Below are 14,028 nucleotides of genomic sequence, written 5' to 3'. Positions count from 1 at the left end.
TCCTCCTCCTCCTGCTATTATACTTCTTGCTTCTTCTCCGCCCTCGCAAATCCAAATCACTCCGACTCCACAAAGTCCGATTTTTAGGGTTTCAAAGGCGCTCCTATTTTTTTGGGTGGGTGTTGGCGTGGCAAGCATGGGCTTTTCCTCGGTTTTCTCTTGGTGATCATGTTATATCTAATGGAATGTGGGGTGGACTTGCACGAGTACAGTATGCCCCCCCCCCCTTCAACATCCAAACTCAAGAAAGACTTCTGAACTCCAAACAAGTCTCTGCATCAGAGATGTAGTATAACTTTTTGAGATTTTCTGACGACAATTTGACTTCGTGTTCGTCGTTGTCTTGACTCCTAGAAGTCCACTCTCCCGTTGCTATCATCGTCTCCATCTTTGTCATCGTATAACATAGGGCTAGGCTTTGATCTAGTGTGGTGGTGGATGGGGGCGCGTGCCCCATTCTCCTTCGCGTTCGTGCTCAAAACTAAGAAGAGCGAGAGATCACCCATCAGCATCTTCATCTTAAAGCTCAGCTCAGCTCAGCTCTTTCTCTCTCTCTCTCTCTCTCTCTCAAGACTCCTTGTCTCTTTGGGCGTCGCCGTCGGAAAATGGGTGACCTGGTCGCGGCGAAGAGCCTCTGCGAGACTCCTCCCCTTCGTGACCTGACGTCACTGACGGATTGCCCAATGAGCAGCGGCGTTTTCGGGATTCCGAGGACGGAACAGATTCGAGAAAATACGACCAGGGAGAGACGAGAGACATGGCCCGAGGAAAGCGGGGTTCCGACGGTTACACGGAGGCTCGACGGCGAGAGGACGGAGGAGGCAGAGGCAGAGGCAGCATGCTTGGTCGTGGTGTTCTAGTTATGGGAAATCAGAGTTAGGGTTGAACCTCTTTCTGAGGGTTTTGGTGGGATCGGGACACACCGCCGAGATGATGATGATGATGGGTGCGGGCGGCGGTCCGTTCTTGGGGAGGCTTGTAACAATCCCTGATTTGTTCTGGCTGGCTAGCTTATGATGGGGCAAACGCACTGAGCATGGCGGGTTTTCGCGCTCTTTGGGTCGTCACCAGGCGTTTCCAAGACCTCGGGTTGTTAGCTTAGAGGCTGATTACACCGGGACGACTAATCTCTTCATCAGTGGGCAGAATCCACTCGGAACGAGTTGCAAGAGTGAACTTTGTAGTAGATCCCTCCGAGGTGAAGCCCAGCCCAAGGAAACTCGACAAGCAGGAGGCCCCCCAAAACGAAGAAAACCCAAAGCAAAGCGAGTCCCAAAAAAACGCCAGACAAGCCCAGAGTTTTGTTTTCAACACCCATGGAGCAGAACCTCTGGGTTTTCACTCAACCAACCAAGCACGAAACGACGTGAGCAAAGCAATCCGAATCCAGAAAGGATCACAAGCAGTGTTTCGAATTAAGTGCTCGACCACCGATATAGTCCTGCAGTGCTGGACACTTGGTCAGTGGAAGAACAAGACCAAGTAAACCGCCAAGCCAGGCGGTGCCGTGCACCACCCTCTCCATCATGGAGCCCACGGCCGCCCAATTCGGGCACCTGTTCTCGTGGCGACACCCGTCCACCATGGACCTGTCCCATGCGGCCGCCTATCGATACAATCACAATATGATGGAGTACTACACATGTAAGAGTAAGTTAAGGCCCTCATTGAGAGACACTTGGCAGCAGTGGTCAATTGAATTTGAGAGAGAGATTCGAAAACGAGCCCCTCCGAGGATTGGGTGGCGTTGCCCCGGAAAGGGAGGAAAGTAAAGGAAGTAGAAAGACATTAAGTCGACTTGACCACTCGGATCCACTCCTGTGGTTCATTGTCCCTCTGGGGGGTGGAGGAGGAAGCCTCTTGGATATGGCCTCTTCAGGGATCCATGGGGGGTTCCTCGGCCAAGGGAAATCTGGCCATCCATTCCATTCACCCCCGAAGAAAATGAAGAGTGAAAATAAGTGAAAAGAGGCACGTTTCGAATCCGAATCTGTCGCCCAAGTTCGAGTTGACTCTCTCTGAAAAGCCTACTTTGTACACATTCACATTTCCAAATGAGAAAGACAGAGAGCAAACCAGACCCGAAAGAGTCATTGTTCATTAGAAGAAAAAAGACGTTACTGGTTTTGATATGATTCGAGAGGGACAAAAACCAGACATCACAGATCGAGAGAAGCATATCGCAAGTGCAACATTCCATCCCAACATGGATCATAGTCATTCGGGTTATCTCTAAAACGTACAAAAAAAAAATAGTTCCTCCGATTTCTTAGTGATGCACCTAATATACTTGAAGACTAAAAGCTACTCGTACGTCGTCTTCATGATAATAAAACTGGTTTAGCCAGCTCAATAAAGCGGTAATAATAAACACATAGAGGTCCGGTTAGGAAAGCCATTCATTTTTTATACCAGCGTAACATGTATCTCCCACCTAATCACATAATTGTGCAAACGTATGTTAGTCCACGAACGAAGAAAATAGATCTCTAAGTGAATCATTCATAACCCCGTGTACGTACTCGTACGTAGTTGTAGGACTAGTTTTGAAGTGGAAGCGAACGGATCCTGGCCAAGGATCTCATCGTGTAATGTTATGTTTGTAATTTGATCGCCTTAAAGAAGTGCCTCCGGAATCATCGAGCCATTGGGGGGAAACTAGTCCCAATGGAAGGGGCCATGACAAGCGAGCATGTGCAATATCCTTGATAACATCGCAAATAGAGACACTTGTCGTTGGCACTTGGCACCCCCAAACCAGAATCCAGCCGGCCCCTTCGCTCGCCATGCATATGATCAGCCTAATTGATTCAAAGGGAAAAGTGGTCGGGTGGATGGATGGCTGAGGACTGGTTCTTCAAACAACACAACAGTTGTCCGACCGACACATGACCCGTTCGGGGAGTTACTCGCTCCTTCCCTCCCTAGGATATACTACGTACCTACTCGTACTTACGTATTCGCGGCTTCGTGTCTCACCCAGTTTGTGTCTGTGTCCAATTTCCAGGTCATGGAGGTGTGAACCAGCTCGGGGGAGTGTTTGTGAACGGCAGACCATTGCCTGATGTGGTCCGACAAAGGATCGTGGAGCTGGCTCATAACGGAGTCCGACCCTGCGATATCTCCCGACAACTCCGAGTCTCTCACGGATGCGTCTCGAAAATACTATCCAGGTAAGACAACGACGATTGATCTTTTTTTTTCTTACGGCGAGCACACCAAAGAAGCCTCCTCGAAGTATGCGAGACTTGAAAATCGTACACAAAGAAGGGATGAGATGTAGGAGAATTTCCCTTTCAAGTGCATTTTTGGGGGGTTTGGTTTGGTTTTTCACGGGCTACAGGGAATGTAATACCTTTGTATAATATTTGTTAATTAAACTAGTCAACGTAGGACAGCTATTTGATATTTCTGAATGTTGTTCCTCCTGGTCTTGACTACGGACTTGTAGAGATGTGGACTGCGAACGGAAGCCAAAATGTCTTATCTCCTAAACTATTCATTTTATTCCAAATAAGCACTTGATACCACCACAAGATCTGGTTGTATAGATGAACTTGGGCAGATTTGAGCCACAATAATTTTGCTTTGAAAACTCAGGAGGTACGAGCACTGTATAAAATTCAAATTTTCGGCCTGCTCTTGGTCAGCTACATAAGCTTTTGATCATATGCCTTTGAAACGATCCCCTTTACAAGTAAATAACATAACAATGACCTGCCTTCAATTGAACAGATCTACATTCCTTATTTTGTTAGTTTAACTAGAAAGGTGGCTCAGAGTGGCTATGACCAAGAGCAGGCCGATTTGGAGGGAAGCTTGCTGACAGTCCATATTTCTCGAAGTTCGTGTCTTGACATAAAAAGAAAACTTTAGGACTAGATTGTAGGCGGTTTTCATTCCGTATCAATATTGTCAATATTAAGAAAACTCGGATTTTTTAGAGAAATTTCTTTGGGCTTCAGTCCACTAGATCGTCATGTCAACACCATGAAACATATTATTGCACTCTAGGGTAAATATTCTTATTCAAAAATTGCAGCAAGAAAATACACGTAGTGTAGAACTGCTATTCAGCTGATATGGTAACAGAAAGCTTTGGCTTTTCATGGTTGGTATGCCCATTTTCCCCGAAACGGAACTTCTTCAAACCCACCGGGGCAACTTGGGTTCCAACACCCAAGTTCACGTTTGCAGGACGTAAATGATACATTCCTGAGATATTTCACGTCTCGGATCGTCTTCAAAGAGAGCATTGTACTATGTACTCGGCGAGAGATCAAGATCTGTGGAGGAACGAGAGCGGTGTGAGTTACGAGGAAAGCACCACCACCACCACCACAAAATTTGTCAAAGGCTTTTTTTTCCTCCACGAGATACTCGTAGTCCAGGTTGATCCATCTTGGACAAGCCAGCCGATTTATTCCAGACAATAGTCTCCTTGCCTGGCTTTGCAATCAATATTGCCTCCACACACCCTCTGCAACTTGGAAGAACGTCAAATGAGTGGGACATACGTAAATTTACAGAGTCCGGAGCATTGTACAGCACTACCTATGGGCTACGAGTAGTGCACAATGGCTTTGCAAGAATGACATATATTTCATGCATGACGAAACAACAACCGCTACGTAGACGGAGGAATTGACGGGAAGCGAACAAAGTTGAGGCAGATTGACATCCTCCTCCTCCTCCTCCTCCTCCTTCGTGTTCGTCTTGCTCTTATTCTTCTGATTCTCAAACAAAGGCGGTTTAATACGTACAAGTACATCTTGATGTGCCAAAGACGATTTCCTCCATGAGAGATTTGGATGATGTTCGCAAACTCGTCACTTAATAACAGTCACAACTCGTGGCTCCAATGTATTTTTAAAATATGCTCGTAGAAAGTTCTTACTGGTTGCTCTTCTTTAGTTAGCCAATAAGGCAGTGTTTATTGCGACTTTTGTTCTTCTTTTTTTTTTTGAAAATACGACACACACATGGTTGGAACGAGGTATTTTAGTTTTAGCTGATGAGTGGCGTATCTACATTTAGTTATTGAGCCTTCAAAGCCCATGCTGGAGATGTCAAGACGGCTCGGAAGCTTGATTGTATCGCACTAAAAAAAGCTGAATACCAATGGCAGCCCATCATCGTGCTTGGTGCGGTTCGCTATGTTCTGTAGTTTTGGGGTATGCTCCCATTGTCTTGACATGGCGACTTTGGATAGCTGACTATGGGAATCGAGCCAAAGAATGGAGAGTGGAGATGTCCCACCATTACAAGGATTGCTCCATCCCATGAGGAGGAACAGTCAGTCCGCCGTTCCGGCCAATGATTACATTTTCCAACTTTCATTGAATATACATAATCATGGGAAGAGGAAGGAGGACGTCGAGGAAGATGACTCCAGAGCCACAATATTGCTCATCTCTGGCCCCACAAATGATCACACCCAACCTTTTTCCTTGGGAATTGGAAAAAAAGAGAAAAGAGAACTGGTCCTTTTTCCCTGAACGAGTACTGTAGATCGGTTGGGACTGGAGAAGGGAATGAGTGCCCCATGTATGGTTTGTTCTCATTGGGATGTGTTTTTGACTTGACTTTGATGACAGAGTGGGCACGCGGCTGATCGGCAGGGTTCCACATTTTCCAATGACTCCAAGGGTTCCAATAGTTCCAACCAACAGCCATTCCGAGTCTCATTGTGTCTTTATTTAACAAACCGAACCATTCGCACCAACATTACACTTGCCAAGTGAGCTTAAGAAGCACTTGATTAAATAGTTTTTGGTCCAGGAAGGAGGAGAGAGAATCGGAACGGAAAAAGAAGGGGAGGAGGTGAGGCTACTTTCGGAATTCTGGGTTTGTCTGCCGCTTCTTTTTAGACTTATTTTTTTGCAGGAGTGTGGCATACATGATGAGGTCGAGTAGTAATGGCAAAATCATGTAACCACTCATAGAATCTAATTTACTGCATAAATTAGCCTGAAAAAAAAACAACCCACAAAAATACAGAAAGACCGGATCTCATGATGGTTCCTTTGGACTAGAGATCTTGAGTATGCCGATCATATATTTTTTTTAAAATAAAATTTAAACTTGTCACAGGCGAGACCGAATATCTAACAAGGCTTGTCTGCAGAAACCAATTCCAAACTTTTAGGTCATGAATTTTGTTCTCGGATTGGTTCCACTAGAAAACTCTTTTTTCCCGATTGGGATCGGGTTTTGCATTTAAATGACGTTCTTCTTCTACCTTTGCAGATTTTATGAGACTGGGAACTTTAAAGCCGGAGTGATTGGCGGCAGTAAACCCAAAGTGGCCACGCCCCATGTGGTGGACGCCATCTCCAAATACAAGAAAGACAATCCCACCATGTTTGCTTGGGAGATCCGGGACCGCCTCTTAGCCGAGGGCGTGTGCTCTCAAGACAACGTGCCCAGTGTTAGCTCCATTAATAGGTAAGCTCCTGTGACATATCTCAGACTCTGCGAGTAGGATATTGACTAGGTTGGGTGAATTTAGTCAGACCCAAGAAACTGAGACCCAACAATGGAATCGCCAAACCTAGTCAATGAGGCAATTCTTAGATATCAAGATGCCAGTGGCTCACTCTCAATAACAGAGATGCTTACAGAGCATACGCATTTGTTCCACTTTGTTCCATCTTGAATCAAGACTCTACACACCCAGTAGTAGCGATAGAAATCTACATGTTGGTGCACTATAGCTGACGTAGTAGATACCAGTTTTATCATATCAAGCTAAGGCCTTTGTTTGAAGATCAGAACAAATTTCAGTGTAAATGTCCAACTAGATTGGATTAAGGCGAACTGAGTAACAATGACTGAGTGGTAGTCAACCGCAAAATTGAGTTTTTTTTCGGTCTCGGTTAGAATGGTTTGGCGTCGTTTGTGTCCAAAGTTGAGCATTTGTTTTGCTACTTGCCGTCAATTATGGAATGACGACTGGACGAGAGTGTAGAATTGTAATTTTTTTCTCTGTGTCCATCTTGAATGCGCTCACAAATGCTTTTAGATGGAATTCCTCCGCTCGAATGGGCTCATCTAATAATGGCATCACTTTGGAGCAATCACATATGTTCAATTTATACACTACCTTCGCGACAAATTGACGACAGGGTTCCTTCCCTCTTTCCTTCCCCTGGATCGATCCCACTCTTGCCTTTTCCTCGGGTCGATCTGGCTTTATTCACGATGTGCAATGAGGATCTCCCCAGGGATTGCGATAGTACCAACTGTTCTCTCTCTCTTTTGTCGCTATTAGAACGATACGGATTGAAATGATGTCACAATCAGAAAACTAATTTAGTCACCCATCTAGAGACCAATCGAGAGAGTAGCGCCCCTTTCTTTCCTGAAATATAATTAGCCACCCAAAGTTAGCCAGTTCGCAAAAAAATGCTTCTTGAGCGCATCAAGAAAAAAGGATCAACCTACGTAGGTTTAATTGTGTCCTATCTCCTTACATCAGACTTTTTCTTTTTGTGTTCCAGAATTGTTCGGAATAAAGCGGCTGAGAGGGCCAAAGTCAATTATAACTCAAGTAGCACTGGCAATGGACCTTCTGGTGGAGTTGGCACCGGTTCGGGAGGTCACAACACCCCGGTGAGTGGGTCAACAGTGATTGGATCAGGACAGCAGCAACAACAGCAACAGCAGCAGCAGCAACAACAACAGCAGCAACAACAACAACAGCAACAGCAACAAAATGCTCTGTCTTCAATGGTGTGCCCCGAGTCGATCTTGCATCGTCCTTCGTACTCGATTAATGGAATCCTAGGCATCCCTCAGCCCGACGCCAATGCCAATAATATCAATAAGAGGAAGAGAGATGATGAAGGTTCGATTGATGAATGGTCCGTCCATGCCAACATGAATCAGTTATTCATGTTTCATTACGTATTTCCAGATGAGAACGGCCTGAGTCCCGAGGACACGTTGAAGCGCCAGCGTCTCACGTCCAACTACACCACCCCGAATTCATCCGTCTCTGACCTGTACCACTCTATGTGGAATAGTCCCACTCCCAATCCCGCGGGTCCTCAGGGCAAGTGGCCCGCTGTCAAAGAGGAGCCCAAGGGCGGTAATCCCGGGGGTGGGGGCATGAGCTTGCCCGAGCTCCTGAGTGCGGCCAATAATCCCGGCCAACAAGCCAATAATGGCAGTGACAGTCCAAACTCGTATCAGTACTCATCCGCCACGCCCACCGGCTTCGCCCCGGCTCAAGGGGACGAGTTCACCTCCCCACCCCCTTCAAGTGCAACCACTTCTTCCAATGACCTCATCTACGACTCAATCAATATGAGTCAAGTGCAAAATTACCCGCCAAGTCTTTCCTCTTCACTCGGTAAGTTCATCAAATGATAAGAACTAGATTTCTTGACATGTCATGTCTTCTTGAAACTCTCCTTTTCATGGAGACAATTTGACTAGGTTGCGAGAGTTCAGCCATCGGCCATGATCTAATCTGCAAGGAACGTATCCAAACAGACTCACAAAACCTCGTCAACTTTGTCATCCTGCTGCTATCTTGATTGATCTATCTTTTTTTGCTTGAATTACCATTTTATTACGTTTTATTCATTTCGTTGTGTTTTGTCTCTTCCTTAACCCTGTAGGTAGTACATTAACCCCTCTAACTCCAATTCCGGTCTCTGAGATCAACAAGACAATGCTCTCAGCCTCATCCATCTCAGTTCTTGGAGATCATAATTCTCAGTTTCACACAGGTATAACTTGTTGCAACCCATCCTGTTTTAACCATAACCGTCCATCGACCCATCCATCCATCAATCCGACGACTTAAATATCCAAACGAAAACTGACGTCCTTCTGTTTGTTTTTTGATTTTGCAGTGAGTGGAGCAGGTTTATCTTCCGTGATCCCACCTTCCGATTATTATAATAGCGCATCGTATTCTCAATACTCTGCTCCGCCCTATGGAGGCTACGGCTACGGTCCAACCTCGGGAAGTCTCCTTAGCAAATAAGGTAAACAATTAGCTCCTTCAGATTTGTATTCCTACATTCCTACTCCAAGGGAACGGTTGCTCTCCATGACTTGTCGTAAATTTGTTGAACTTTGGGAACACTCTCTCTAGAGATTCTGCTTTCCATTTCAGCTTTCACGATGCACCATTCATCTCGTCCGAGTTATAAAACAACTTCCAAGCAATGTCAAGAAATTGAATCGACACCAAAGACCTGTTAAACAATGTGTAGAACATAACTTTAAAGGAAAAGAAGACATTGTGGTTCGAAAGAAAGAAACCACCACAAGTCACAACAAATGGAATACGCTCTCTTTTTCTTTTCCTCTCACCCATTCAATTCGCATTGATAAACACATAAACAATTTGAGATCTGTGCCAAGATCTTGTACTTGCAGAGCGCCCTTCACACACACACACACATACACACACACATATAGACAATTACTATTACAATTACCATTATTATTATTATTATTATTACTCTCCTTATTGCAAATCCTGCTATTCTAGAAACCACCTCATTTGGATGCCAAGGAGATGTGTTTTGTTGATGATATGGCGTATATTCATTCAAGAATGGGTAGTGATACATCACCAGCATAGTATGTATACTCCCTTTGTAAAACAAGATTGTTCAAATGAAGAAATGCTCATTCACAAAATGTATTCCTGTATATACACAGCCACACATACTCACACTTTCATTTCCGAGTTTATTGTTTGATTGACTAGAATATAAACCTATGTACGACACAAAAGCCTTCATTTCACTGAATGATACGTAGTTAACTGGGACATGAAGAGTATCTATTTATTAGCTTAAAACGTCATTGCAGGCAAAACATGAACATAAAACTCCTGATTTTGTTCTGACTTTGTGGTCTACTGAAGGTGATAAAAGTTCAATATTTATACAGGGTCATGCGGGTGCACGAATTCAATCCTACGATTGCGTGGCATAGGACCATTCCAATGTTTGAAACCTTCATGAGATGTCAGACGAGATGTTTGGCAATGAATTGTACATATTACATTTTCAACTACAAATTTTCTCCAAAAATGACTAATTCCATAGAAGAGCGTCTCATATTTTTCCTAAATTACAAGTGCCTAAAATTATCTTTCCTGATTGCATGTGGCTAAAAGATTTTTTCCTGTTACAATTGCCTTAATTCGAAGCTCTGTCTGTTTTGCTTTCAATTGTTTGGAGACAATTCAAACTAAAAGAAATATTTAATATTTGATATTGTGAGGCATTTGCGCATACTCAAACGATGGGCAATTTTTTTTTAACAATGTCGATTTATGTCTCAAAAAAAAGTTGGCCTAAATGTGGCAAAAAGTCGTCCCTATGAAAATTTGATATTTGGTCATAATTTCGTGCACCTTGATAAACGGAAGTCGTAAAAGTTTCGAACCATGTGGCCTGCTTCAGCAAGCCCAATAGATGGGAGGCTTGCAAATTTCACTTATCTTTGGAAAAATCTAATTTTGAAATAAAGTAATGAAAGATAATTTCTTCCGTAAATTTGGGTCTTTTCACTATGACGTAAGTAAAATCATTTCTTGACGAGGTGTTTGTAAAGAAATATAAATTTCTGAACATTCATGTCACGTACAACTGTTCATTGCTTTATACATTTGGTCGAAAAGCATGCTGCAATAGGCCAAGCGATATTTGTAGACAGGGGCAGGAATTTGAAGCGAATAAGTTGAGCCTATTCGGACATTTAGGCAAGGGCTGGTACCAGCAAAAAAACTTGCCTACCAATGCCAGTGATGCAAAATTGGCGTTTCAAACAGTTTTTAACGAAACTGGCCTTTCCACATATAGCAATGCGAAAGAGGGGTCAGCTTCTCAAAAACGTGTTTGAAGCCCCAAACTTGCATCCCTGACTCTGGTACCAGCAAAGAAAGGAACCTGCCAGAGCTTGCCTAAACGTCCCCGCTGGCCTATAAAAAGGATTGACCTACATAAAATGGAAAAAGGGTGAATTGCAAAATCAAATGATAGTTATGGAACAATCAAATCGCAGCGTGAGGGACATCGTTGTTCTTGTGATATCGTAAACGACCCAAACGTTTGGGAGTCTTATTTGGTTGAAACCGTGAAGTCAACCTACACGAAGAGTTGCGATCTTAAATTTCTGATCTTTAACACGACTTTGTTCGTCTGATGACCTAATGCCAATTGTCAATTTGGCTCACAAATGTCTTGACCAGAAATAACATAGGCCAATGTGCTAACAACAACTAGCCGTCCTTTTACTTTTTGCCCCGTAAAGCACCTTCCCTCTTTGATGTGAATAACTCTCGTCACAAAGGGCCTTGAAACGGGGATATTTTATTCTGAAATAGTTACAAACATAACATGGCCAGCCAACAAATAACTGCACCAACCAGTATAACACATCTCAATAATCAGGCTCGATCTTGCCGAACTCCACGGCTCCGTACAGCGATTCGGATTCGGCGCAAGGGAAGGAGTCCTCTTCGTAGTTGCAAGTGAGGGTTTGTTGGTCGAACACGGTGCCGTTGCCGCAGATGAACGACCACTGAGCGGTCTCCAGGATGGCGCCGGCATCGTCCTCAATGGGCAGACAGATGTGGAAGATCTGGCAGTTGTTGCTCACATCCGCATAATAACCGTAGTCCCGAGCCTCGCAAGTGAAGTCCAAGGCCAAAGGCTGAGCCAACAAGGTCTCGGCATCGGCGGGCAGGTTGAAGGCCTGATTGTTGGGACTCTGACCATCGGGATAAACCTGAGGCATGGCCAGATATCCGGCGAAGGAGGTGCAAAGGACCAAGACGGCACAGCGGGAGAACATGTTGGATTTGAATGGATATGATGGTTTGCTCAGAAAGGAACTGATGATCTGACCAACGATTCCAAGTTCATTTATACCANCGGCATCGGCGGGCAGGTTGAAGGCCTGATTGTTGGGACTCTGACCATCGGGATAAACCTGAGGCATGGCCAGATATCCGGCGAAAGAGGTGCAAAGGACCAAGACGGCACTGCGGGAGAACATGGTGGGTTTGAATGGACGATGGCTCAGAAGGGAACTGATGATGTGATCAAAGATTTCAAGTTCATTTATACCATCCTCTTGAATGACCGCGATATCACATCTTTGAACCGTTCGCATAATAATGGCGTATCTAGGAAGACGGCCATGCGTCCCCTCAACGTCTTTTAGCACTCAAAGTAGAATCTTCCTTTCCTTATTGGATGGGTCTCAAATCCAGTTTTGAAGATGGTCAACGATTCTGACAATGCATGGTTAAAGCGCATCTTGAGCCTTAAGAGGTGCCGCTTGAACTACCGGATTGTGGATGGGGACGTTATGACTGATACTATAGTTCACTGGCTCTCAATACAAGATGAATAAGCGACGTATATGTTGAAGTAATTATCTAGGGAGATAGCTTTTGAACTGATTGTTTGATTGAGCTCAAATTTGAAATATAGTTAATCATAGTGAGTTGGAGGAATTGTCATAGGAAGACCTTTTGCATGTTTTAAATCAGCTAGCGCCTAATTTTAATTTGAAGCGGTTTAACCCAAAGCGTGTTCATTGGAATTGATGATGATGAAAAGAAGTCCAGCCAGTGACAAAAACGTTATTTAAGAATGGCCTTGAACAAGGTCATGAATCCGCCTTGTTCCCCGCAAATATATGTTATAATAGAGCAAGTGTTGACTGAATCGTTACTCTTGAACATAAAGTGCTTTATGACGCCAATCGAGGAAGGCGAAGAAAAACTGAGACAAGATTACAAACTTCCTTGCTTGACTGTTTGTTGAATTAGACAGACACCTACAACAAGGCCCTGACAGGCAGAGGCCTCTACATATTTGTATCTGACCTCTACCACTTCTTTTTGGGGATGAAGACAGAGACGATATGGATGCATTTACTTGCACAACACCAGACAAGATAAATCATTCGCAATTGGTCATCATCGGATTAGATCAAAATGTTTGAAATTTGAAGCGAAGTTTGGACGAGCTCAAAGCACTCACTCCATATGTTTACTACGGCACAAATGAAATTCAAAGAGAACCTAAAACCTGGAATGGAGGATGTTAAGCGTCAACTAAATTGATTGCAAAAAAACCCGGGAGTTTGCAATGCATGTTTGGAAGTCTGGAGCCTATGCCAATAAAAGTATGATCCGTGATGATGTTCAAAATGGACCGTAAGTAGTCCGTCAAAATGATAATTGGCTCTAAGGACAGGCGAGGCCAAAAAATTCAATGTAATTAGATTATATATAAATGTCAAAAAATGAAAACGGATGTAAAAACGATGAGACGCTAGTCCAGGGGTCAAAGTAATTAACCGGAAATCTGAACACTTGAAGTCACAACCAAGCAAACATACGTAGCAAATACCTTAACCCAAGTTGCACACGCAAAAGATCATTTTCGTAATTCCCTTGATTAAGTTCTTGAAATTTACGCTTCTTTAAGACTTCAATTTCGACTCAGAGCCATGATTAAGAAAGCCACTCGCAATTGATAACCACTTGCGTACAGTGTGACGTGAAAGTCTTGATAGCCCTCAGAAATAGCAACAATATTCTTAATTCTTATCAATCTACATACTTTCATTCGATATCAAGCCAACAGCTTTTCATAATTGTTTTTGACAGCACAGCCTTTGTTTACCTGTAAAGTAAAAAAAAAACATGGGAAACATGTACAAGTTTCAGACCTTTGAAACATATTGCTTTTTTATCTCAACCTCATTTGGTCCAGCCACGACCAATGTTTTAGCCCAAGTTTACCATTTCAAGATACATTTTTTCGGATGCCCGCCTCGACAATCGTCATTGAAATACATTTTAAATTTCAAGAATTTGAAATTTTCCTGTATTATATGTATTGTCACCAATTTGAACCTTAAATTAATGGATTGCATTCATATCACTGTATATTACAATCAAAGCTCATTCCCGCGAAAATTCACCGCTACAACTAATGTATACAATCTGCTAGTTCTGGCGCGAGTTTTTTCTAG

At 43.7% G+C, this 14,028-nt stretch overlaps 2 protein-coding genes across 5 annotated transcripts in view; one reads left to right on the top strand and one right to left on the bottom strand.

Moving 5' to 3' along the window:
• Positions 1–9,752, top strand: part of LOC131891722 (paired box protein Pax-5-like) — a 28,060-nt gene extending 18,308 nt beyond the window's left edge. The window contains exons 1-8 of one of the 4 annotated variants that reach the window (XM_059241358.1): positions 1,154–1,644; positions 3,008–3,173; positions 6,250–6,447; positions 7,503–7,849; positions 7,919–8,356; positions 8,628–8,738; positions 8,865–8,999; positions 9,131–9,752. In XM_059241358.1, the coding sequence (XP_059097341.1) occupies positions 1,527–1,644; positions 3,008–3,173; positions 6,250–6,447; positions 7,503–7,849; positions 7,919–8,356; positions 8,628–8,738; positions 8,865–8,998 (1,512 nt within the window). In that variant the 5' untranslated portion in view covers positions 1,154–1,526 and the 3' untranslated portion in view covers position 8,999; positions 9,131–9,752. Of the gene's footprint in view, positions 1–1,153; positions 1,651–3,007; positions 3,174–6,249; positions 6,448–7,502; positions 7,850–7,918; positions 8,357–8,627; positions 8,739–8,864; positions 9,000–9,130 lie in introns of those variants that run through there. The other 3 variants (XM_059241357.1, XM_059241356.1, XM_059241359.1) reach the window with 3 other exon arrangements.
• Positions 9,753–11,331: 1,579 nt separating this feature from the next.
• On the bottom strand, positions 11,332–11,810 carry LOC131891689 (U-scoloptoxin(01)-Er1a-like; the record flags this gene model as incomplete). Its single annotated transcript, XM_059241317.1, is given in 1 exon segment — positions 11,332–11,810. A coding segment is annotated over 1 exon segment (395 nt), but the record flags the coding sequence as incomplete, so codon positions are not given.
• Positions 11,811–14,028: the final 2,218 nt, after the last annotated feature.

This window comes from Tigriopus californicus, chromosome 12, assembly GCF_007210705.1.
Source record: "Tigriopus californicus strain San Diego chromosome 12, Tcal_SD_v2.1, whole genome shotgun sequence".
Taxonomy (NCBI): domain Eukaryota; kingdom Metazoa; phylum Arthropoda; class Copepoda; order Harpacticoida; family Harpacticidae; genus Tigriopus; species Tigriopus californicus.
The sequence above is the reverse complement of the archived record's forward strand: the minus strand, read 5'-3'. Positions and strand labels throughout refer to the sequence as shown.